This window comes from Castor canadensis, chromosome 8 (assembly GCF_047511655.1).
Source record: "Castor canadensis chromosome 8, mCasCan1.hap1v2, whole genome shotgun sequence".
In the NCBI taxonomy this organism is placed as follows: Eukaryota; Metazoa; Chordata; class Mammalia; order Rodentia; family Castoridae; genus Castor; species Castor canadensis.
The window spans coordinates 87,415,591-87,442,947 of record NC_133393.1 but is presented as its reverse complement, the minus strand read 5'-3'; the positions used below and the strand labels follow the sequence as shown (position 1 = coordinate 87,442,947).

The following is a 27,357-nucleotide window of genomic DNA, read 5'->3' as shown; positions in this document are numbered from 1 at the left end:
TGTGGTATGGGGTGTGAACTCAGGGCCTGACGCTTACAAAGTAGGTGTTCTACCACTTGAGCCACCCCGCCAGCCTCAATAGCTCTCTCTCTTTTTTTTTTCTTTTGGTGGTGCTAGGATTGAATTCAGGGGCAAGCACTCTATAACTGAGTCCAGTCTACTTTGTTTTTATAAATTTGCCTAAACTGGAATAGTTTAGGATAAATAAATAAATAAATAAATAAATAAATAAATAAATAAATAAATAAATGGAATCATGCAAAAATATGCACACTCAAGGTTCACCTATACTAAAGCATGTATTAGTACTTCATTTTTTTTTTTTTGCTAAATAATATTCCACTCTATGAACAAACCTTGTGTATCATTCATCAGCTGGTGGGCATTTGGGTTGCTTCCACTTCTTGCTAATAAGAACAATACTGCCATGAACATTGATGTACAAGTTTTTATGTAGTTTTTTTTTTTTTTTTTTGATGGCACTGGGGTTTGAACTCAGGGCCTCAAGCTTGCTAGGCAGGCACTCTTACTGCATGAGCCACTCCACCAGCCCTTTATTGTGATGGATTCTTTCAAGTGAGGATCTTGAACTGTTTGCCCAGGCTGGCTTCAAACGGTGATCCTCCACCTCCCAAGTAGCTAGGATTACAGGCGTGAGTGAGCCACCACTGCCTAGTTGATCTACTATTTTATTACTTTCTTTCTCTTTATTCTTTTTAAAATTCCTGTTTCTCTTCACCTGCATTCTTTTAGTTTATTTGAAAAATTTTCAGAATTCCATTTTAACTTATTATAATTTTAACTAAATCTGTGTAGCTTTTGTTTGTTTTTTTTGAAAATATTATGTAGCCCAGGCTAACCACAAACTCATGATCCTTGTGCCTAGGACTCCCGAGTGCTAGGATTACAGGCATGTGCCAGTATGCCCAGTTTAACCCATTTTGCCTACATATTTCTGGTGCTATTTCTTCATTCCTAACCTTCCTGGTTTCTGTCTTAAGAACTTTCTTAGTAATTATTTTAGAGCAGTTCTGTTCATAAGGAGTTCTCTTTAAGTTTTCCTTCATGTGAACAGTTCACCTCCATTTCTGAAAGATATTTTCACTAGCTACAGATGTCAGGGTTAATAATTCATTTCTTTAAACATTTATAAGCAATGTGCTACTTTTCTGTTAGTACACCAGTTTTCTTTGTCATTAAGTTATCAGAAGTTGGACTGTGGTGTATCTGGGCAACTTTTTTCTTTTTTTCCCTGATTAGGGTTTGCTGATCTTTTTGAATCTGCAGGCTTACATCTGTTAATGATACAAATATTAAGACCTTATGCATTTGTCTCACAGGTTCTCTTTTCAGTCCTTTTAATCTTTATTGTTTAGACTGGATAATATCCTTAATCTTTAAAATTGACCAACTATTTTCTCTTTCATCTCATTTTCCTGTTAAATCCATCCAGTGTTGGTTTTATTTGGGTTACTATATTTCTCCATTCTAAAACTTCTCTTTTGTCTTTATATCTATATTTTTTGTTAAGACTTTGTATCTTCCCATTTATTTCAAGAGGATTCATGCATACTTGCTGGAACATTTTAATAATAATTCCTTTAGTCTCTACCATATAATTGCAATATCTCTGTTATCTAGATTTTGGCATATATTGATAATCTTTCCTTAGAAAACTGGGATTTTTCTTTCAGGTATTCTGCCAAGTTATTTTGGACATTTTCAATACTATGCTACCAGATTCTTTAAATTCTTGTTTTAGCAGACTATCAATCTAATTGTGTCCAAGGTGGAAGTTCTGATTAGTCTTCTATGCACTTCCAGTGTCAGTTTAGTTTGCAATGTTACTGAAATGTGTTCTATTGGTACATCAGGTAGTGACCAGCTTAGGAGTTGGGATATGGCTTCTTCTAGATATAGTTCAGTTTTCAAAGTCTACAGAAACCTGTTTTTATTATTTATTTGCTAAAACCTTATGATTGGGTGTTAAATTTTATCAAATGCTTTTTTTCTGCACTTATTGTTTATATTGTTTCTCTTGATTTTCACTTGTGGTAGTTCACTTCCATGTATGTTTGATGATTTCTGACTGAATTCGTATTTGATCCTAACCTATGGCAATCCAGAAAACTTAACTTTGGGAAGTCTCTTCTCAGGTGTTCTAGCCTCCTTCAGAGACTCCTGCTTAATGAAGAAAATTCAGGTTCAGACTTCCTTTCTGCAGCAAAGTTAATGAGTGTGCCCTGTTTTGCATTTTTCTTTTTGTTCCCCATTCTGGTTTCAGCTCCTATGCTTGTATGTATATATCTTTTCTGCTTATTAGGGGTGTATGGTAAGAGAGTTTCATTATTTTCTGTAAGCACATAATGCATTAAAAAGTATTTGATCCAGGAGCTGTTTTGTTTGGGAGAGCCTCACTATTTGGAAACTGAACTTTTTATTTGTATTCTTTTGGTGGTGACTGCCTTTAAGTCTCTGATAAATCTAAAAATAATTTAAAACTCCAATAGAATCCTTTCCTTTTTTGGGGGAGCAGGGCAGGGCTTTATAAATGCTAAGCACACACTACCACTGAGCTACAGTCTTTCATCATCATTTTTGAGTGGTTGTCCAGGTGAGTACAGATACTCACTTCATATCTTCTAATGCTGCTGTTCAAAAAAATCTATTGTTGGCTTCATGGTCACTCATTTCTAGGTAATCTGTCTTCTTTCTTTTAGAAGTTTTAAGATGTTTACCTGGGCTGGAGTGTAGCTACTAGCTGCAAGACTCTCAGTTCATCAATTGCCAGTACCACAAGGAAAAAAAGAAATCTTATTTGTTAACTTTGGTGTTAATTTTATAAGATACATTCAAATGTAGGTTTATATTAATTTATCTTATTTGGGACCTTGCTTTCCAAAGCTGAGGAATTCATTTCCTGGAAATACCAGTCATTACCTTTCCTCCTAAAGACAATAGAAGCTGGAAGTGCCCTTCCCCATTCTCTCTTTTTGAGTATTATTAAATGTACATTGTGTTGAACTTTCTCATTCTATTATCTGGGTCTCTAATATTTATCTTACTGTGCTCCATTCTAGGGAATTTACTCAGAGCCTTATCTTCCAGTTACTTAATTCTTCAGTTTATAAAACTTACTTAAAATTCTTCAAAAAACTTTAGCATCTTTCATTTCCAGTTTTACTTTATTTTCAAGGTACTGGGGATTAAATTTAGGGCCTGGTGCTTGCTGGGCAAGTGCTCTATCACTTGAGCCACCCCCACCCCAGTCTCTTATTGTAATATTAGGGTTTTGATGACATCTCTGTATCTTTCACAGTTCTAATTATACTAAAGTCTCTAGTCATTTCATTAGTTGAAGTCCTGAGGGATATAATGTCATTTGTTGTATCTGCTGCTGTTAGTTAATAGTGTATTATTCCTTTCAGCTTCTTACAGTTTTCATACTGTTTTTTTTGGCAATACTGGGGCTTGAACTTGGGACCTCATGCTTGCTAAGCATATGCTCTGCCACTTCAGCCACATCTGCAGTCCTCACTCTTTTTGTTTGTTTGTTTGTTTTTCAGACAGAGTCTTCTATGTAGCCCAGGCTAACCATGAGCTCACAATCCTCCTATCTCAGCCTAAGTACTAGAAATATATGTAGGTGCCACCACACCCAGCAAGAAGAGTCTACAAAATGTTTTTTGTTTTTTTTCCCCTGTGATGCTCTGAATTAAACCCAGGGCTTGTGCATGTTAGGCAAGTACTCTACCACTAAGCCACGCCCTTAGCCCACAGGTTCACTCTTAAGGGTTTCCATCTAAAAATCTCAAAATTTTTTGTTAGTCGCTTTGTTTTAAGTAAGTGGCCCCTAAAGGCCCAAGCATTAAAGGCTTGGTCATCAATGGTGGTTTCTTTTGGAGGGGAAGTGGTGGAACTTATAGAGATGGGGGCCTAGTGGGAAGAAGTTATTGGACCTTAAGACTTCTCATTTCTCCTTCACCTTGTGTCTGCTATGAGATAAATAGCTTTGCTTTACCACATACTCCTTGCCACAAACCCAAAGCAATGGAGTCAATTTTCATGGAGTCAAATGTTCAAAACGGTGAGTCAAATAAACTCTTCCTCTTTGCCAGATGCCTGTGGCTCATGCCTATAATCCTACCTACTTGGGAGGCTAAGACTGAGAGTACCATGGTTTGAGGCCAGCCCAGGCAAATAGTCTGCAAGACCTATCTCTTAAGATAACCATAGCAAAATGGACTGGAGGTGTAGCTCAAGGTAGAGCACCTGCTTTGCAATTGGGTATCCTTGACTTCAAACCCCAGTCTCACCCAAAATACAAAACAAACCCAAATCTTTCCCCTTTAAGAATTTGTTTTATCATAGTATGCAAAGCTAACATATCTGTTCATTGCCTATTTGTTCAATGGAGTCCAGATTCCTGAGGAAGGTAACAAGGCTGTAAGCAATCTGGTTCCTGTTTACCTTTCTTTGCTAAACTTCTTCTGTTCATATTAAACTCTCAATTCCCAGAATAGACCAATTATTTTTCCCCTGCAACAAAGATACCACTTTAAATAGCACTTAGGGAACACAATATCAGATTACACTGTCCCTCAGCTAAAGCAGCTCCAGTTTCACAAAAATCAACAGATTGGTGGTGGCACAAGTCACATCATCTATGAAATCTTTACTACTAATTTCACCAGAGAGGACTGAATGTACCCTATATATAATTCTCTCATATCATCTAAAATCCTCTTGCATTTTCTTCTATGTCCCAAAGAAAATGTTTTGTCATTTTATATCTCCCTCTCCTAACACATAGTCACCAGGCTTATAGAAGTGCCTGAAATTCAGTCACCACAAAGATATTCCACTAATATAAAATCATAGATTATTTTGAAAGTTTTCTTCAATTACTTGTACTACTTCCATCTTTCCATTCATTCATCAAGTAATTCCTGAGCATCTACTATGGGATGGTCACTGTGCTAGGCCCTAGGATCACAAAAAATAATAATGCATGAGTCATGCCTTAAATAAAGTGGAATTCCAATAGGATGAGTTAAGTAATATAACTGAGGTCAGTAGAAGGATGCCATAGAAGAAAGACCTGGTCTGGTCTTGGGCCAGTCAGAAAGAGGTAATCAGAGAAGCTTATGGAAAGTTATGTGTGGGAATTATGCAGAATGTAGAACAAAGTATTTCAGACAAAGAAACATATAGGGAACAAAGGCCCAGAGTTAGGAAGCTAAGATAAGAAGGTGAACACAAAGTAGTTGAATTCCTAAAGTCTCTAGTCCTGCTTTTGTATTGCTATTAGAAATACGTAGAAGTAAATATGGATATTTAGTATTTTGTCAGAAGTCTGAATTCTTTGGTCTATCAAATTTAGCCCTAAATAATCTGGCTCCAATCTCTCTTAACACATTCCCTCTTTAATTTCATTTACACAGCACCATTTAACTCATCTGGTAATATAACACCTGCAGGGGTTAGTACAAGAGAGTACTGACCTGTAAGATGGGCGCCGTGCTAGGATCCCGTGAGTTTTCTGTGAGGAGCCTATGCTGTCAGATGAGTCCTGAGATTCCTCACTTTCTGATAAAGATGATACCTAAAAATCAGAACTGGTCTTAGTATGATGAAGAATACAGGTGGGAATAAGAACTGAGTTTTTACTTTCAAAAGAAATTACCAAACTCATTTGTATATTAAATCTAAGGTCTAAAAGAAAGGAACAAAAGGAAGTGGAAAAAGGGGTAAGTTTACTCCAGGAGCTCAAAGTAATTAAGGGGCATACAATACAGTAAGCCTAGAGCTAAGAATAAAGTCTGTTCCCCTAAAGAAGCAATATTATTCTACTAGAGTTAAGACCAAACTCTGATTTCAATTTCCACTTTATTTCTACACTGGTGGACATTAAAGATTTTGTTTTGTAAATCACTTAATGCTATCTGATATGGATTTTGGATATGGCTGAGTTTGAAAGCCTATTAGATATCCATTTGCCCACAACGAGGAGACTGCTGAATATACAAGCCTGAAGGTCAGGGAAGAAGTCTGCGCTAGATATACCAATCTGGAAGGCAAAGGTCTATAGAGTCGTTAAAGACATGAAATTGGACATGCTCACTAGGGATAAATACAGAGAAGAGAGTCAAGGACTTAACACAGAAATACTTCAACATTAAGAGATTAGAAAAAGAACCAGCAAATGAAACTGAGAAAGAGCCACCAGTGAGGAAAGAAGGGAACCAAATGAATGTGCTGTCCTGGGAAAACTAGTAAAGACAGTGTACTGAAAAAAGAGTGATCAACTATGTAATATTTTTTCCTTCAGTACTAGAATTGTACTCAAGGCCTCATGCTAGCTAGGCAAGTACTTTACCACTTGACCAGTGCCTTAGTTCCAAGAGTGATCAACTATGTCAACTGCTGCTTACAAATAAAAGGACAGAGAGCAGACCATTTGATTTAGCAAGGTACAGGTGGCAAGCAAGGGTAGGTATAAATATATGTAATTTTAAGATCTGTAGTAATCACCTTTATTTCCTCTCACAAAAATTTTTTCTATTTTTTTATTATTGTACTGTAACATTTACAAAAGTTCTTATAATATATCATGGTTGAATTCACACCATCATTTTTTATTCCCCTAATCTCACAATTAAATGAGATATACATGTAAAGCACTTAAGTGTGTGGCATACATGCAATAAATATTAACTGTTCTTAATGGGTACTTTCAAACTGTATAAACACAATACGCAAGGTTTAAGTTATAGCAATAGTTTATAACTGAGAAAACTACTTTCAACTTTTAAAATGTATTAATGTCTTTATAAAATACATAATAAAGTACTATAAATTATTTTTAAATGTATTAATGTATGTTCATAGTGTAATTTACAGTCCCTAAAAATTTTAATGCCTTTGAAATTTTGTAATCAAAAAAGTTTTGAAAAAATCTAAAGGGGAGAGCATTCTTAAATTTTTAACCTGGGCACCAGTGAGTCACACCTATAATCCTAGGTACTTAGAAGGTTTGGATTGGAAGGATTGGGGTTTGAGGCCAACCCAGGCAAATAGTTTGTGTGACTCCCAACTCCAAAATAACCAGAGCAAAATGGACTGAAGGTGTGGCTCAAGTCGTAGAGTGCCTGTTTTCCAAGGGTAAAGCCCAGAGTTCAAACCCCAGTCCCACCAAAAATACCCCAAAAGTTTTTAACATAAGCTTGACAGTACACAGATAGATGGTAAGTATATTTAGCAAATCCTGTGAAATTTAAATTAGTCTGTAGTTACATGTGAAACTTTTTTGGTAGCACTGGGGCTTGAAGTCAGGCCCTCATACTTGCTAGGCAGGACACTCTTATCACTTGAGCCATTCCATCAGACTACATGTGAAACTCTATTGCATGGTAGCTGCTAATGTCATAATGGTTGTTATTTAATTCTGTTGTCATGTGTCAAAAATATGTACTTTTTTCCCTTTGTCTATGAGTTATGGTTATGACTGGTTCGTTCTGAAAAAAACAACAAAGACAAAAGTATGTTCATGTTAAGTGGTCAAGTAATTCACTACAGTCTAAAAAGCCGTCCCTTTGCAATCTGACTTCTAAAATGTTGGCAAAGTATGTACTTGTAACGATGACAAAGAAAAAGCTTTTTCTATTGCTCCTCAATGAAATGTGCGTGAATGTAAAAATAAATGTGTCAATTTTCCCAACATTTGCCCAAAAGTGGATTATGATGCCTGGCTTCATGTTAAAAAAATAATCCAAACAGGCTACTAAAAGGGACATCAGTTCTCAATCAGGTGCTGGTGGCTCACGCCTGCAATCCTAGCTACTCAAAAAAACCCAAAACAAACACACACACACACACACACACACACACACACACACACACACACACACACACACACACACACACGCTGGCCTAATGACTCAAAGAGGTAGGAGGGCCTTCTTTAGCAAGTGCGAGGCTCTGAGTTCAAACCCCAGTGCTGCCAAAAACAAATCAGTTCTCTGAATTAGTTATCACCTACAGAAAACCTTCCCCCAAACTATTTAGACTTAGGCACTAAATTTCTAGAAGGCTGCTTTACATGTCATCATCTCCTTCAAAAATGTATTCTAGCCAAGCATCACCATGCTTGAATCATATACCTATAATTCCAGTGCTTGGGAGGCTGAGGCAAGAGGATTGAGAGTTTGTGAGGACAACCTGGGCTACAGTAGTGAGACCTTGTCTCAAAAGGGAGGGAAAAGGGCTGGCCGAGTGGCTCCACTGGTAGAGTGCCTGCCTAGCAAGCATGAGGTACTGAGTTCAAACTCCAGTGCCACCAAAAAAAAAAAAAAGTGTATCAAAAGAGAGGGAAAAACAAAGTTCTAGTGAGTGTACAGCTACTCATTTATAAGTAATTTATATATTAATTAAACCTGTATGTTTTGACAGAGAAAAAGAACTAGTTACAACCCAATAATTAACAATAGTAAAGACAGTCACAGTGGCTCCCAACTGTAATCCCAGCTACTTGGGAATCTGAGACCTTGATGATTGAGATTCAAAGCCAGCCCAGGCAAAAAAAATCAACAAATAAGCTGGGCATGGTAGCCTAGCCCATGCCTGTAATTCTAGTTATGTGGGGGTGTAGGTAGGAAGATGGTGGTTCCAGGGTGGCCCTGGGCAAAAAAGTAAGACCCTATATGAAAACTAACTAAAGCAAAAAGAACTAGGGATGTAGCTCAAGCAAGAGAGTTCCCGCCTAGCAAGCAAGTCCTGAATTCAAACCCAGTACCACCAAACAAAAGATAAATATTTTAAATAAGGCAAATCTCACTTCTGTCTTTTCTTCAAGCATCATAGATACTCCATTTCTGATCTAATTTCTGACCCATTTCTTTAGATATTTTCAGTTTGTTACTAAGTTTACTCAAGTAATTATTTACTCAAGAAAATAATTATTTGTACCATAGCTGGTGGCTCACGCCTATAATCCTAGCTACCCAGGAGGCAGAGATCAGAAGCATCATGGTTTAAAGCCAGCCCTGGCAAATAGCTTGAGAGACCCTCACTCAAAACAACCCATCACAAAAAAAGACTGGAGTTGCTCAAGTGGTAAAGTGCCTGCCTAGCAAGCATGAGGCCCTGAGTTCAAACCCAGAACCACAAAAAAGAAATTAAAGAAAAAAAAAATTACTTGTAACAAAGTGTTTCTCTTTAATGACACCCACAAATAAGCAGTAAAATCTTCAAGTAAAAACTCAAAAATCCATGCAGCTGCCACCCTTTACATGGGAATCATTAAATCAAGATGCATGCTAGGGCCAGGTGCTGGTGACTCATGCATATAATCCTAGAAGTCAGAGATCATGAGGGTCATGGGTTGAAAGCCAGCCCAGGCAAATAGTTCTGGAGACCCTATCTGAAAAAACCCATCACAAAATAAATGGCTGGCAGAGTGGCTCAAGTGATATGAGCCACACTTGCCTACCAAGTGTGATGCCCTGCCTGAGTTCAAACCCCAGTGCCACCAAAAAACCCAAAAACCCCCCAAAAAACAAAAAACCATGCTAGGACATGATGTGCTCCCAGCACTTAGGAACAAAAGAGGGCAGACTGCCTTTCTTTCAGGTACTTGCTTTTAAAAATGAGAGTAGACCAGAGAGGACTCAAAGGAGACAGAATATAAAATGGGAAGAACCAAAAAGAAAAGGAGCTGAGGATGGCGCTTTCTTTCCTAATGTCAAGTGTTAACATGAAGGTAGATAGATATAAGTATGAAATTTACTATGAGAGAATTTTCTTATTTGACCTCTATAAAGTATAAGGTAGATTCTTTCTTTCTTTGCTAGAATCATTACCCTTGCTTCACAATTCATGTCATGAGGGCCAAGTGCAGTGGTTCAGGTCTGTAATCCCAGCTACTCAGTAGAACCTGGGGGTGCAGCTCAAATGGTAGAGTGCCTGTTACTGAGTTCAAACCCTGGTACTGTCAAAAAAACCCCATTTCTTCCATGAAGGATACCACTGAGATAAAAGGATTCTTTCCCTTAAGAAAGTTTCATTTTCATGAGACAAGGCATAGTGGTGCAGGCCTGTCATCCCAGCTATGTGGGGAAGCACAAACAGGTGGTTTATGGTCCAGGTCAGCCTGGGGGCATGGCTCAACTGGCAGGATGCCTGCCTGGCAAGCTCGAGATTCTAAATTCGACCCTTAGTACCGCAAGAAAAAAAATTTAGGGTATAAAAGTCCCCACTCTCAACCACTATCTTTGAATTTCTGTACCGTTTGCACGAGTGGTGGGTGAATTACAGAAGACTGAGCTGTCTGGATGACCCCCTGAACCTGTACTTGCTCTCCAGGAAGAGGTACAATTGTCACTGGTGAAGATCCTCTTAATGACATCTAAGAACAAATAAAAATTCAATTAAAAAAAAAGTATTGCACCTATCCACATTAAGACACCTGAGTTCTTAACACTAGAAAACACATTTCAGAACTAATTACATGTAATCACATCTACTAGCCAAACATTAGGTACTTTTTATGGACCAGATACAGAACCAGGGAGTTGACAGTACATGCTAACAAAGCAGCTACAGTAGAGGAAAGGTAGGAAGGTCTGTACTGTGGTAGCAAAAGAAGGACATCCATGTCAGCTGGGTCTTGAAGGACAAATGATTCTCAGAGGGTGTACATGTGGGCAGAGGAGTAAGGGGACTGGGAGGTATTTCAGGCAGAGGAACTTGTGCAAAAAGAGGGAGGTGCTTTTTTAGAACATTTAGTCTGAAGAGATGTGGTTGAGAAACAACCAAAAAATCGAGAGTCAAAGTAAGAAAAATTCCAACTTTGGGCAGTATCTTAAAAAAATAAAAATTTCAAGTCAACAATTAAATCATGAAATGGCAATTTATTTTTGTGGAAATGTGATGGGGATTCATGAAAATACCATGATAAAGTGTACTACAAAAAAGTTCACCTATCATCCTTCAAGACTCACCTTAGATTCTACCTCTTCTATCAGTTCAATGCCATGTCCCTAAGATGATTCCACACCTGTAAAATGCCTGAGAAGGCTCACCTATGCCAAAAGAATTTCCTGTTGGTCTCAACCAAAACTTGACTAGAGGCCCTGTCTTCACTATTTTTAGATCATTTACTTTAGAAAACAAAAAGTTGTAAATCCTTTTCTGCCCCTTGAGATGTAAATCTTCTATACAACACAGAAATGTCTTTCTCAAGGACCTGGGCTCATCCCTTTGAAATAAGGTGCTTGCCTCCAGTCTCTGTGGAGTAGGAGGCTAACTTTGGTTAGTGCCAATTAGCCAACAGGGATGGCTAATCACAGTGACAAACCTCCCCACCTGAGGTCTTAAGTACTTTTCTTTGCACACCCTAGTGTTTAAAAAACTCCCAGCTTTTTGTTTTAGCAAAGTTGAGCTTAGCTTATGCTACAGTCTCTCTCTCCCATATTGCAGAAATCTGAATATGTCGTGCATTTAAAAAACGTCTAGTTCTGTTTTTCTTGGACAATACCCCAATACAGGATACAGAAACTGAAAAATAAGGCCAGGCGCTGATGGTTCATTCCTGTTATCCGAGCTACTCAGGAAGCAGAGATGAGGAGGTTCAGTGTTTGAAACCATCACAAAAAAAGGGCGGAGTGGCTCAAGGTGTAGCCTTGAGTTCAAACCCCTGTACCACAAAAAAAAAAAAAAAAGAATAAAAGAAAGAAAGAAATTGAATTTGAAAAATAAGAATAAACAGAGAGAACTCACAAATATTGAGTCCGGCTGTACAGTTGCCATTATACTCATAGAAAAATAATGAAAAGTCCCCTTACCTTTTGGACCCCAATGGAAGCCATTCAGTTAATGGGGAGAGCCAGGATGGATTTTATTTACAATTCTAAAAGATTAAGAGCCATCACTCCCCAAGGATTTCTGGCAATCCATGTGATTTAGTGCACTGTGGGTCTGGAAGATGGGAAGGGAAAAAGAGGCACCACATTTTGTTTCAGTTAGTAGTTGTCTCTTCCCTCTTATTAGTACTATTTTTCTAACCTCACAAAATGTTTACTGCTCAGGTCTCAAAGTCTGGAGTCTTCCTACCTCACTCTCTCAAATCTGATCATCTAAATTCATACTCCCTTTCAAGGGAGGAAAAGAAACTGGTCCTCCAATTTTAACCAGAATTCGAAACACAGATGATTGCCTCCACTACCTTTCAGCATTAATAGAACTTTCTGCAATGATGGAAATGTTCCCCTATCTGCCCCTTTCAATACGGTAGTTACTAGTCAACATGTTAATATCAAGCACTTGAAATGTGGCTAGTGTGACTGAAAGACTAATTTTTAATTTTATTTAAGTTTAACTAATTTAAATTGAAACTGAGGTACCTACTTATGGCTAGTGGCTACCATACTGAATGCTGCAGTTCTTCTATGAGAGCTATGGAGCCTCTAGTGTATTATGGCCAACCTCAGAACTCCTCTTAGGATGGATCTAAAGAGATAGAAAAGGATTTTTTTAAAGCTATTCTAGTTAAGTCCTCAAATTCCATGGGGTAGCTGAGCCCAAAGCATTCCCCTAGCTACCTAATTATGTGACTTAAGACAGTGAAGACTTGGGTAGGAGGGAGGGCAGGGAGTTAGCAAAGTGGCATGGCCAGAGTTTGAATCTAAAACTGTCCAACTACAGAAAGCCATTCAGGCTCTGGATCAGTCAGGCCTGCATTCACTTTCAGCTAAAGGCACTGTTACAGTTTGGACATGAAGTGTCCAAAGATGCTCATGTGTTGAAGAATTGGTTCCCAACTGGTGGATTCAATCATTAAGAAGTGACTGGATTACGAGAGTTCTAACTTCATTCATGGATTCATCCCTTAATGTATTCACATGATATCATTATTGGGAGGTGGTAGAAAAATGGAGGTAGAGCGTAGTTGAAGGAAGGAGGTGACTGGGAATGTGCCCTGGAAAGATATCCCTTGTCCCTAACCCCTTCCTGTCTCCTGTGCCTCCTGTCTACCATGAGGTACATTGCTTTGAACCACAACACACTCCGTTCCAAGCTATTCAGCCTCATGGTAAGTCCAGATAAAATGGAGCCATGTGACCACAACTGAAACCTACGGAACCATGAGCAAAATAAACCATTCCTTTTTTAAATTGTATCAGGTATTTTGTTATAGCAATGAAAAGTCTTAACACAGGTACTCTCTAGCCCTGTGATATTTATCAAATTATTTACCCTCAGGGCCTGAGATTCTTCCTTTGTAAAAAGAAATACTACCTTTCCCAAATTAATAACAATAATTGAGTAATAATAAATTAAAAGGAAAATGGGAGAAGGTGAGGTAAAGGAACCCACATATGTTTTTTCCTTTTTATTGCTTTGAAAGAAGCAGTAAGAGTTCTTTTTTATTTTTGAATTATCATACATTAATAATACAGGGGGATTTCATTGTGGTAATTCCATACATGTATACAGTGTACCCTGAACTAGTTCACCTCCTCCGTTACATTTTCATTTTAAACAGTGGTGAGTTTCATGATCATGTTTCTTATTTGAATTCTGGTTCAACAAACTATTAAAAAGTACATGTGTATGCATGTATGTACAAGTATCAGGAAAAATTTAAACACTGAATGGATATTAAATATCAAGGAATCTTTTTAGGTGTGATAACAGAATTGTGTTTATATCCTCTAAAGGAGTCTTTGTACTGAAATATTGAAGGCTAAAAGGATGACATGTAGGATTTGCTTCAGTACACTCCAGGTGTCTGGGAAGGATGCAAGATGACATGAGTTAATAATTGCTGAAGTGGGTGATGGGAGCCATGATGGTTAACCCAATAACCTCTGCTTTGGAACGACTGAGAATTTCCATAGTAAGTTTTTTGAAAAGCACCCAGCACAACAGTAAAACATAAGCTGTTGGTCCTGTCTGGCTCCAGAGCCCAATCCAATTCTCTTTCCAATATATATCTTTCTTTTTTTTCCATATGATACTGGAGTTTGAACTCAAGGCCTCAAACTTGGCAATCCATCACTTGAGCCATGCCCCATCTCTCATCCCAATGTAACTTATCCTTCCTGGTGCCAATCAAGAAGTTTTTACAAGCTCTCACTCTATGTTCTCAGTTTGCTCCCCACCTATCAAGTATATTTGTTTTGCTTTTTAATTTCATAGAAAAAGAGAGCACATTATTATTTGGGGAGGAGAGGGTTTGATGGTGGTGGGGTTTGAACTCAGGAGTATCGCACTTGCTAGGCAGGTGCTTTACCACTTGAACTATTTAGACAGATCTGTTTTGACATTGTTTGGAGTAACAATTTGTTAATTACTTTAGTACCAACTGTGGCAAACTATAAGCTTAGAGTATCTGCTCAGTAGATTAGAGCCACTAAGTCAAAAGAATGAATAAGGTTTTCTCATCTTTTAGTTCATTAGTGAAAAACTTTTTTTTTTTTTTGCAGTGTTGGAGATTGAACTCAAAGCTTTATGCATGTCACACAAGGCCTTTACCCCTGAGCTATACATCCAACCCAGTTCATTATTTAACATAAAGATAATTTAACTGTAATTCTGTGGATATATTAATTTTTTCCCATAGTTAAGCCTATGCTGTACTTGTCTCCAAATGTTACTCATTCCTATGCCTCAAAAGCTTCAACTGTGTCCTTGGACAATTAAAATTTATACATGGTAAACAAGTATAAATGACTAACAAATTCATATTCATTAGCATACTCTAGGAGAACTACAATTGCATCTATCTCCTATTCAATTTACTTATTTTTTTCTTTTAAAAAATTTCCTTTTATAAAAGCAGATGTACTTGAAACTATTTCACTATGGTAAACAGAAACTCATATCACTTGCATTAATTACATGGTAACTATTAAATATAATGTAAACAGCATTAAATATATTTTTAATTTGGAAACAAACAAAATACAGTAATTTAAAAAAACTCCTAGTTGGGTGCTTGTGGCTCATACCTGTAATCCTTACTTCTCAGGAGGAAGAGCTCAGAAGGATCGCAGTTTGAAGCCAGCTCGGGGAAATAGTTTGGGAGACCTTATCTCAAAAACACCTAACACAGCTGGGCGTAGATGGCTCACACCTGCAATCCTAGCTACTCAGGAGGCAGAGATCAGGAGGATCGTGGTTCAAGGGGAACAAAGGCAAGACCCTATCTTAAAAATACCGAACACAAAAAAGGGCTGGCAGAGTGGTTCAAGTGGTAGAGCACTTACCTAGCAAGTGTGAGGCCCTGAGTTCAAAACCCAGGACCACCAAAAAACAAATTTTTTTTAAATAAAAATACTCAACATTAAAGGCCTGGCAGAGTGGCTCAAGTAGTAGAGTACCTGCCTAACAAGTGTAAGACCCTGAGCTCAAACCCCAGTACTGCCAAAAAAGCCCTTCCTTACCATAGGCTACAAAGCCCTGACAGAATGATTCCTCGACTACTTCACTTGCTTTGTCTCAAACCGTATCATCCCTGCAGTCCCTTCTATTCTCCACGCTTCCTCCCACTGCAGGCCTGGGCACAGGATGTTCTCTCCAATGCTTAAAAAGGTCTAAAAGTAAAGCTAACACTCATCTGCAGATCACTTCCTCCAGGGAAGCTGTCCTACTCCTGAAGATGTCAAATTCCCTACAATAGGTTCTCTTTAGCTCTTTGGATAGTTCTTTTTTTTTTTTGGCAGTCCTGAGTTTTGAACTCAGGGCCTCATGCTTGCTAGGCAGGCACGTAAGCCATGCCTCCAGCCCTTTTTGCTTAGTTATTTTTCAGGTAGGGTCTTGCATTTTTTCCTTATCTATGGATAATCTTTTGTAGCACTTCTCAGGTGACTCCTCAAGGTCCCAGTTTTACCTGTGTATAAGTATTTGGTCCCTGTCTTATCTCCTTCACTAGATATCAAGAGCCAAGATGGAACTTGTCGTTTTGCTCCACACTGTATTCCCAGCCAGATTTTTAACCCAATTTCCACAGTGCTAAATTAATCATTGTTTAGTGAAGTAATGAACTTCCTCCCAATTTTGGACAGTATAATTCAGTGAATTTCTACAATTTCTTCTGGGTGTATCTTTGATTTTTCCACCTTGGAAGTTTTAAATGCTGTATTTCCTCACTTCAGGACAATGGACCAACTTTCATTTATAGCCAAGCAACAATGAGGGGTGAGATATGGATGATCCACATGACCAGGGGGAAATCATTTCTGCTCCAAGTTTTGATAGGCTCATTCTCACTGCTGATAACTCATCTTATTTTAGTCAATGTCCAGGTTAACTTAGATGTCTTTGAAGTCAACACTTTACCTTAAAAGACCTAGAATGCCACCAGTGGTGAAATACATACCATACTCTACAGTGGAGGGGGCGTGATACTAGCCAATCTAGGCAATACTATCTTCTGAGTATCAGGACTAAGAGTTTTGACTGAACAGATAACAGGATTAAGTAATGTCCCTTATGTGCCATGTGCTATGCTAAATTCTCAAGATTAAAAAAAAGAACTGCAGTTACTGCCTTCATTGTCAATCACAAAAACACAGATTTAAAAAGCTTTAAGCCAGGCACCAGTGGCTCATGCCTATAATCCTAGCTGCTTAGGAGACAGAGATCAGGAAGACTGCAGTTTGAAGCCAGCCTGGGCAAATAGTTCTGGAGCCCCTATCTCAAAAAAGGGCTGGTAGAGTGGCTCAAGGTGTATGCCCTGAGTTCAAGCCCCAGTACTGCCAAAAAAAAAAAAAAAACCCAAAAAACTTTAAATGTTTCACTCCACATATGCCTTCCTATATGGAACTGATATGTTCTTTAAATCTCCCTAAAAAATACAAAGCTTTAAACCAAAAAGAAAATGTTTAAGAGTATATGGAGTGTGTGTGTGTGTGTGTGTGTGTGTGTGTATAAAGGAAGGAATATGTAAAAAACGCAAGATCAGTCATCTAGGAGAACAAAATGGTTGTAAAGATAGGAACAGGGTGAAGGAGGGGCAAAGGTGGGAAAAAGAGGAAATAAACTGTTATATCCTTCTGGCTGGGAAGTAATTCTCCATGGGTCTTTGTGTTTTCCCAGGTCTTCTGAGCAATCACTGACAGCTTTTTTTCTGGACTATCTTTTCAAGCATATCTATATAGTGAACAATTTTGAAAAATGAAGACAGAATCTTCCTTAGCCACAAAGAATTCCCAAGAATAGTTTTTCAAGACTAAAAAATAACCAATCACACAAGGAACCAGACACCAATACTATCAGCCACAGATTATAAAACAACTGTGCTACCTATGTGCAAAGAAAAAGCAGATTATAGGCCTATGGGTATCATTCAGTGGTAGAGCACAAAAAAAGAAAAAAGAAAGAAACATAGAATAGATTAGGTTTCAAGTATCGTCAGAAAAATGTAAATAGGTTAAAAAAAAGAAACATTGTGAATACTTTGATCTATTAGTTCAGTCACATTACTTTATGCAATTTTTTTTTGTTAGCAATTTTTTAATTATACTCAGTTTTTATGGGCCATATTCAGAATATTTTAACAATATAGACATCCTATTATAAGATGATGTGCCTAAATTATTCCCAAATGTTCTCTACAGGTTAAATTTTACTATAGCATAAAATATATTAACCACATCTACTGTGACATCCCATGGGAAAAAAATTATAGATATTAATAAGTACTTTTTCTCATACTTTTTTTAGTTAAGAGATATTCAACAACCTACCTCATTTCACTCTTTATGCAAAACAAATTAATAAATGAGAAAAGTCTGAGCTGTTCAAAGCTCTTACTTCACTTTCAAAATGGAATGTTAAGCAACATACCATATCCTGGATTATTACACTTTAATAATCTTAGAATAATTATAATCATACAGAGAATGTTTTCTAACTATGATGAAGTCAAACTAAAACTCAGTAACAGAAGGATAACACAGATCTTCAAACCCCAGTACCGTAAAACAAACAAAAACCCTTATAGCCAAAATCATATGTACTTGACAAAGAATAAGTATTTTCACTCTTAAGATCAGGAAGAAACAAGGATGTCCATTCTCACTACTCTATTCAACACAGCTCTAGAAGATCTAGCCAGTGCAATTAAGGCAAGAAAAAGTCATAAAAGGCCTATAGATTGGAAAAGAATCAAACCATTGCTATTTGAAGATAACATGATTGTATACATAGAAAACCCCAAGGATTCAAAAACAAAAACACAACTCATCCCTCTTAGAATTACTGAGTTTAGTACAAGTAAGGTACAAGATCAAAATCAGTACACAAAAATCCATTGCTTTTCTACATCCAAACAACAAACAAAATACGGAGACAATACGATATAATTTATAATTGCTCCAAAGAAAATATCCAATACTGGGGACTAGGAGGTAAAGTGCTTGCCTAGCATGCAACTTAGGCCCTAGGTTTAACCTCCTCAGAGCGAGCGTGAGAGAAACTGCTCCTTAGGTGTAGATCTAACAACACATGTACAAGATCTGTATGTTTAAAACAACAAAATGTGCCTGATACAGTGGCTCATGTCTAATCCCAGCTACTTGGGAGGCAGACATAAGAAGGACTGCAATTTGAAGCAACATCCTTCTATGCCAAGGCTTCTGTAATTTCATTTTAGATGAAGTTCCACTGTGTTTACCAGGCTGGCTTTTTGAACTCCTGGGCTCAAGTGATCCTCCTGCCTTAGCCTCCAGTGTAGCTGGGACTACAGGCATGTAACCATGGTGCATGGACAGACTTCTGTTTTTGACACCCTCTCTTTCAAAGCCTTTTCTTCCACTCTCCTCAGCCACCTACTTCCTTAGTTTCTCATCAGGCATTTGGGGCAGGACAACTCTTTCACGTGCAAGAATATCCTGTTTAATGCAAGACATTTGGCATCTGGCCTCTGCACATTAAATGCTAGTTATAACCCTCCTGTTTCCAAATTTCCAGACATCTCAAAGGAGAGAGAACCAATGACCTAATGACCATTATAGATAAATGTATACCTGCACAATCTCAAATTCAGGTATCCCCTTTTCTCTCTCTGATCACCACCTACTTTCTTTTAAAACTCACTACTAACTCTAGTACTTGGACTCTCTAAACTGCATGTCCATTGATCTACTGTCTTGTTTTGTTTTGTTTTGGTGGGACTGGGGCTTGTGCTTGTAAAGCAGGCGCTATACCACTTGAGCTATGCCTCCAGTCCATTTTGCTCTTGTTATTTTGGAGATTGGGTCTCATAAATGGTTTGCCTAGGTCGGTCTTGAATTGCGATCTTCTTGATTCCAGTCTCTCAAGTAGCTAGGATTACAGGCATGAGCCACCTTGGCCAGGCAACCTACTGTCTTTTCTTGATTCTTCACCCCATCAAGACCCCACTTCCTTATACAGCTTAATTTCATGTCTAACATGATTAATCACTTTATTGCACATACTCTCAATGTCCTTGTTTTTTTCTTGCTTTACTATAGTTATTTGACAATGTAACTCATCTACACATACATTCTGTACCGAAGGACACCTGAATCTGACTGGAAAACAGTATGAACTTTTCCAGTTAACCATTAAGCTCTCCAGCCACCTTACTATGCACCCCCAGTCCACAGAACTCTCCTCCTCTCCTCACAAACTATTTCATACATTCTTCATCCTCTTTATCTTCTGAAAGCACTTACATACACATTACCAGAAGAAAACTTTTGCCATTTCCTGCTTATTAGGCAAGTGCTCTATCACTTGAGCCGTACCCCAGTCCTTTTTGTTTTATTTTTTCTTCTCTTTGGCAGTACTGAGGTTTGAACTCAGGGCCTCTCACTTGCCAGGCAGGCTCTCTACCACTGAGCTACTCCACCAAGCCTTTATTTGGGTGTTTTTTAAGATAGGGTCTCCCTAACTATTTGCCCAGGCTGGCTTCAAACCTTGATTCTCCTGATCTCTGCCTCTTGAGTGGCTAGGATTACAGGCATGAGCCACTGGTGCCTGGCTACTTCTAGTTTTTTGTATTCTTTTGTTTTGTCTGTGGTACTGGGGTATGAACTCAGAGTCTCAAGCTTACTAGGCTTAAGCCAAGTTCCCAGCCCATTTGTTTTTCAGATGGGGTCTCCTGCTAACTTTGCCGAGGCTGGCCATAAGCTGAGATCTTCCTCTTTCTATTTCCAAGTAGTTAGTTGCCTTTAAAAAAAATTTTTTTTTTTGGTGGCACTGGGGTTTGAACTCAAGAGTCTCATGCTTGCTAGGCAGGTGCTCTTACTTCCTGAGCCATTCCACCAGCCAGTTTCCAAGTAGGATTACAGGCACCACTATGCTTGACCCCAGATAAAACAAAAAACAAACCTGTCTGAGTATCTCATCTTCAATCTCCCCACCTATCCTGTATTTATTTTATTATAAATAATGTATAGGATGAACTTCTCCACTTATAGACTAATTCTTATCTCCTCTTTTCCTTAAGGACATTGTCTCAGGATTGTCCTTTCTCTTCTATACAGTCAAATTTACCCCCTTTACTTACTACTTTTGGTACAAAAACAGGCTGCTAATTCCTTCTAGCTTTAAAAAGTAATCAAAATAAGCTGATCTTGGTGGTGCGTGTCTGTAATCCCAAGTGAGTTCTAGACCAGCCTGGGCAACATAGTGAGACCAGTTCCAAAACAAAAATAAACAACAACAAAACAATAATAAAAATAAAACTTTAATGATCTCTTCATAACTAATTTTTTAGCTCTGTTTTCAGCAAAACTCTTTGAAGGCCTTGTCTATTCATTGAGAAGTTTGTCTATGCATTTTCTCCTGTCTTTGTATGGTCTCTGTGACCAAATTACATTTTTATCCCTAATTCCACAGTAGTTCTTATCAAGGTTTTCAATGAACTCCCTTGCAAATATAGCTGATTGTTGTTATCTGTGGTAGTAATAAAGTTACACATAAAATGAATTAGCAAACACTGGACTACTGCATCTAGGGAAATACAGGGTTAAGCTCCTGCAAATCTCTGGGCACATTTTCATCAATTGTTCAATATATAACCTTGTTTTATGTGTTTCTGTTTAAAGAAACCTTAGTTATCAGGTGCTGGTGGCTCATGCCTATAATCCTAGCCACTCAGGAGGCAGAGATAAGAAGGATCACAGTTTGAAGCCAGCCCAAGGCAAATAGCTCGTGAGACCCAATCTTGAAAAATACCCATCCAAAAAAGGGCTAGTGGAGTGGTTTAGTGGTAGAGTGCTTGCCTAGCAAGCATGAGGTCCTGAGTTCAAACCCCAGTATTGTGAAAAAAAAAAAAAAAAAAAGATACCTTAGTTAATATAATTCATTACCATTGAATTTGCAGTCAACAGTACTGCAACTCATGCCTGAATGAAACTTATCTAACACATGTATTTTCTCCATAAGGCACATCACAGCATTCTTTCACTTAGAATACTAGACAGCACTAAAGCACTATGCTTCACTTTTAAACAGCACAATCACCAGCAGCACAAAATCCAAAAAATATGGTACTAGATAGACAGCAAAAAGGACAACTGCTTACAGCATTAGAGTTGAAATGAGTGCCCCAGATTAACTAACCTCATCTCTGACTAGACACACCTCCCAGTAACCTCATCCAGTCCCAGGACTTTGATTATATCTACCTTAAAGAGACATCCCACAGTCCCTGCGTGCTTTGTTTTCTCTCCCTACTCTTTTTCCTTTTTGTTTTCCATCTGAGTAATTTTGAGTAGCTTAACTTTAAGTTTGCAGATTATTTCCTCAACTGTGACAAGTCTAATAAGCCTAAACATGGTGGGGGTGGGAGTGAGGTGGCACAAACAATGTATACACATGTAAGTAAACATAAAAACAATAAAATAAGAGAGGGGAAAAAAAAAGCCTAAACACCACTTTATCTCTGTCATTCTTTTCTTCTGATGGTACTGGGGTTTGAACTCAGGCTTGCTAGGCAGGCACTCTACCACTCAAGCCATTCCACCAGCCTAAGTGAGCCACCGTTTTTATTTCAGGATTTCCACATGACTTTTTCAATTTCCACCTCTCCGCTGAAATTCCCCAGCTGTTCATGCATGTTGTCTATCTTTTCCACTAAAGTTAACATCATTCATTATTATTTAAAATTCACTAAGTTCCAACCACTGGGTCATCCCAAGTCTGGTTCTGTTGATCATTTTCATCTGACTTGCACTTTTATGGATTAATTATAATTTTTAAATTATAACTTGAAATGTAATTTAAAATTAACGGAAATAAATAAAAAATTAAAATTAAATATAATTAAAATTAAAATACAGTCAAACTATAAATATAATTATAAATTAAATTATAATTTTAAATAATTTTTACCTAAATGGACATCATGTGTAAGAAGGTAGACTGAAGTAAATAGCATTTATGTCTAGAAATAGACCGTTTCTTCCTTAGGAGGCCATTAGTGTGTGTAGAGGAGGGTTGAGCAATCTATTCAGGAACTGAACTGAGTTGGGTTTTTGTTGTTTCGATTACCTTAACTGTACTAACCAGCTTCAAATTCCCCTAGTGTCATCTGCAGGGTGTAGTGGTGGTTTTTTCATTGTTCTTGCTCCATCCTCAATCTTAGGCCTTCTCTGTGCATTTGCCCCAAAGAGGCTCTCTTCATACTCTAGTCCCTTCTTTAGGAGCAGAAAGCTGTTGCTTGACTTGATAGCACCAACAAGGAGATTCTCTGTGGTCTCTGTGTCAGGTAGAATCTATGTTCTAGGGTGTCAGGGGATGGAACTCTCTCCCAGTGACAAGAAAAAAAAACCAAAACAACTAAAGATCTGAGCCTAGGGCAGTTTACTGCCCTTCCTTCAGGGTTGGTCCCCTTTGTTTTCCCCACTTCTTCCAGACACAATGGAAATATAATTCTAGCTACTCAGGAGGCAGAGATCAGGAGGATCCTGGTTTAGTTCAAAGTCAGCTCTGGGCAATTAGTTCTGTTTTTGAAAGTGGTAGAGCACCTGCCTAGCAAGTTTGAGTTCAAACCCCAGTACTGCCCAAAAAAACAAAATTAAAAAAAAGAAAATAGAGTTTACACCCTTTCACCAACAGCTTAAAGCTCTTTCTCTTTTTAAGAGAAAATGATCCAAGCAGGCCCGAACCACTCAACAAGGTTGTCTCTGGTCTATCTGAGCACTTGATGGAGATCCCTGGAGAAAAGCCTGTAAGACAGTATAAATTCTTCTTGTGTCCTCAGCTTCCGTGGGTTTTAAATTCTCATGCTGTTTGAGGTTCAACAATTCATTAAAAATTCACCTCAGCCAGGCACAGTGCCAACAGTGCCAGATGGTTCATGCCTATCATCCTAGATACTAGGGAGGCTGAGACTGGGAGGTTTGTGGTTCGATGCCAGCCTGGGCAAATAGTTGAGAGACTCCTGCCTCCAAACAACTGAGCAAAATGGACTGGAGGCATGGCTTAAGTGATAGAGCACCTGCTTTTTAAGGGTGAAGTCCTGAGTTCAAACCCCAGTTCCACTTAAAAAAAAAAAAAGACAGCTGAATTATTCTTTCCCTCTGGTATAACAGCCCTGCCTACTTTCTGTGCTCTGCCAGGTGAGCCACACCCATATCCCACCTCTATGGGGTTAAGTTATAGGGCTGGTGAAGTGGCATGGGTTAAGTTATAAGGCTGGCGAAGTGGCTCAAGCAGTAACAATGCCTGTCTAGCAAGCATGAATTCCAGTGCTGCCAAAAAAAGTTATAACTTGTAGATTATACAACTTATTCTTGTTTTAGGGTAGGAGCAATACTGTTTCTACATTCTAGGTAGAAACCAGGTATTGCTGCATGATTTTAAATACCACATACACATTACTTCTAAATTTACATTTCTAGTAAATTTCTAGATTATCTCCCAGTACAGCAAAAACATTTCAATATATCTTATGTTAAATCTATTGAAATGAGGATTGTTCAAGCACTCAGGGGGGCCAAAGCAGGAAGATTGAGAATACAAGCTAGTCTGGGCTATATAAGAAGACTCTGACTCAAAAATAAAGCCCACCAGGCTGGGCGCTGGTGGCTCACACCTATAATCCTAGCTACTCAGAAGGCAGAGATCAGGAGGATCTCCTTTGAAGCCAGCCCAGGCAAATAGTACTAGAGACCCTATCTTGAAAAACCCATCACAAAAATAGGGCTGGTGGAGTGGCTCAAGGTGAAGGGCCTGAGTTCAAACCCCAGCACAGCAAAATACATACATACATACATACATACATACCAGGCTGGTGGAGTGCCTCAAGTGGTAGAGTGCCTGCTTAGCAAGTGTGAGGCCCTAAGTTCAAGTGCCAGTGCCACCAAAAAAAAAAAAAAAAACCAAAAATAAACAAATAATGATCCATTTTCTGAAACCATTAGTCTTTGTTTCAAGTTAGCTTAAAGGATGGAGGAACATGCCTATAACCCAGCACCTGGGAGGCAGAGGCAAGAGGATCAAGAGTTCCCGGCCAGTCTGGGCTATATAGTGAGACCCTGTCTCAGAGAAAAGGAAGGAAAGGAAGAAAGAAAGAAAGGAAAGAAGGAAGGAAAGAAGAGAGGGAGGGATATAAAGGGGGAAAGAAGGGAAGAACCAAATGGTCTTGACAATGTATTTAAATCTAACTTCCTTATTCATATTTCAGCAGCTTGGTTCTTCCATAAAAATTAGTAGTAAGAGATTCAAAAAAACAGGTTAACCTGCAGATAGCATATTCCTAACTAGCTCAATATTTTGGCTGATCCTTGCCTTACCTGTTGAGCAATATGAGAAATATGCGCTCCCTGAACTGGCTGAGGTGCAGTCTCTGAAGAGTTACTCTTGTGGGAATCTTCCATAATCGACTATAAGGGGAAAAAAAGTCAGTTAAAATAAAAAAGTACTGCAGAATATTTATCATATACTATACAATCATGTAAAACTTGATCATTTACTGCCTCGATGGAAGGGAACTGATGGCTAATGGTTTAGAGATAACAGAGATTTTTTTAGCTACGCATAGTGGTTATACATCTGTACTTGCTGCAGTCAGGAGGGTGAGGCAGGAGGACTCTGTGTTTGAGGCTAGCCTGGGCTACAAAGCAAGACCCTGTCTCAAAAAAGAGCCAGGCACAGTGGCTCACATCTGTAACCCCAGACACTTTGCAGAGATGGGAGAATCGAGGTTCAAGAGACCCCATTTCAACCAATAAGCTGGTTGTGGTAGCATGCCTGTGCCTACCATCCCAGCTAAGCAGGAGGCTGTAGGTAGGAAGATGATGGTTTGAGGTAGGCCCTTGGCAAAAAACAAGAGACCCTACCTAAAAAGAAACTAAAGCAAAAAAGGGTTGGGGGTATGGCAAATGATAGTGTCTGCCTAGCAAGGGTGAGGCCCTGAATTCAAACTCCACTACTGCCAAAAAAAAAAGAGGGGGAGAGAAACTATTCCTTGCATATTCTTTTCAGTTCTGATACACATGAGAACATGCTTAGTAGATAGCAGATAATGTACATAAGTTACTGTGACTAAATTTTCAAATGATATCCCATTCGAGAAGTATAACAGTGTTCCTGTTCAGGGGCACATGTATTTTTTTCTCTGGTCTAGGAAGAGTTTCTAATTGCACATGTAGTTTCATATACAGAATTTACTGAGTAAAAATTGAACAACAAATAAGCAAAATTATAACTAAGTGGTTCTAAAACCTAGATGATCTAAATAACCAACTGTAGTATATGTAGGCTGGGTAAGAATGAGAGTAAGTTATAAGAGATCGAATATATAAAATGGGAGGAGCGCCACTAACAAAAAAAAAATGATAAAAGGTTTGGGTAGAATTTAAAGTTTTTAGATTAAATGCAAAGACATAAAAAGAAAAAGCTGGTTAGCAGGCATATGAAAAGATGTTCAACATCTTCATTAAGGAAATGAAAATCAAAATGACAATAAGAAGGGTTCAAGTGGTAGAGCGCCTGCCTAGCAAGTGGGAGGCCCTGAGTTCAAACCCCAGTACTGCCAAAAAAGGAAAAATGACAATGTCACCTCATACTTACTGAAATAGCTAATACCAAAACAAGTAATAAAAACTGTTGGCAAGGATGTGGAGAAATCAGAACCCTTGTGCACTACTGTGGTGGTAGGAACGTAAAATGCGATTGCTAGAAAAAATTATGGCAGCCAGACACCAGTGGGTCATGCCTGCAATTCTAGCTACTTGGGAGGCTGAAATAGGGAGGATCATGGTTTGAGGTCAGTCTGGTTTGGGAGACCCTATCTCCAAAATAATCAGAGGAAAATGGACTGGAGGTGTGGTTCAAGTGGTAGAGTGACTACTCTGTACTTATCTGCTTTCTAAGTGCAAAGCCCAGTGCCATAAAAAAATAAATAAATAAAAAGAAAAAAAGCATGGCAATTCCTCAAAAAATTTAAAGCAGAATTACCAAATGATCCAGCAATTTCCCTCCGGACTTGAAGAGATATCTGTATGTGCATTTTCATAGCGGCATTATTCATAATATCCAAAAGGTAGAAGCATCCCAGTATCCACCAACAGATGGATATTCCAAAATGTGGACTACTACTTATCCTTAAAAAACAAGGGAATTCTGACACATGGATCAACCTTGAGCACATTATGCTAAGCAAAATTTTAAAAAAGACAAAAAACAGACATTGTATTCTTTTTCTTTATATGAAATATCTAGAGTAGTCAAACTAGCAGAAACAAAAAGATGATAGTTGCTAGGCATGAGGAAGGAAATATAGTTCCTTAATGAGCATGAAAAAGTTCTGGAGATTAACTATATAACAATTTCAATACATTTAACATTACTGAACTGTACATTTAAAAATGGTCAAGGGCTAGAGGTGTGACTCAAGTGATAGAGCACCTGCCTAGGAGCCATGAATTCAAACCCCAGAACTGCAAAAAAAAAACCAAAACAAACAAACAAACAAAAAAACCTGAGAGCTAATGGCTCACATCTGCAATCTTACCTATTTCAGGAGACAGAAAACAGGAGGATCATGGTTTGAAGCCAGCCTTGAACAAATAGCTAGTGAGACCCTATCTTGAAAAAACCTATCACAAAAAGGGCTGGCAGAGTGGTTCAACACCTGTCTAGCAAGCATGAGGCCCTGAGTTCAAACCTAAGTGCCACAATAAAAACAAAAAGGTTAAGCTGGGGCTGAGGATTTTGCTCAAGTGGCAAAGTGCTTACCTAACATGCAAAAAGCTCTGGGTTTAATCCTCAGCATCAAAAAAAAAAAAAAAAAAAAGGCAATTTTATGTTATGTGTATTTTATACAATTAGAATTTTTAGAGTCCAGCATGGTGGCACACACCTGTAACCCCAGGT

At 38.3% G+C, this 27,357-nt stretch overlaps 1 protein-coding gene across 2 annotated transcripts in view; it reads right to left on the bottom strand.

The window, feature by feature from the left end:
• Positions 1-27,357, bottom strand: part of Atf1 (activating transcription factor 1) — a 45,274-nt gene that overhangs the window by 13,898 nt on the left and 4,019 nt on the right. Inside the window, exons 3-5 of one of the 2 annotated variants that reach the window (XM_020179915.2) lie at positions 24,774-24,863; positions 10,286-10,405; positions 5,505-5,605 (exon numbers count right to left, since the gene is read on the bottom strand). In XM_020179915.2, the coding sequence (XP_020035504.1) occupies positions 5,505-5,605; positions 10,286-10,405; positions 24,774-24,863 (311 nt within the window). The remainder of the gene's footprint in view (positions 1-5,504; positions 5,606-10,285; positions 10,406-24,773; positions 24,864-27,357) is intronic. The other variant, XM_020179913.2, reaches the window with a different exon arrangement.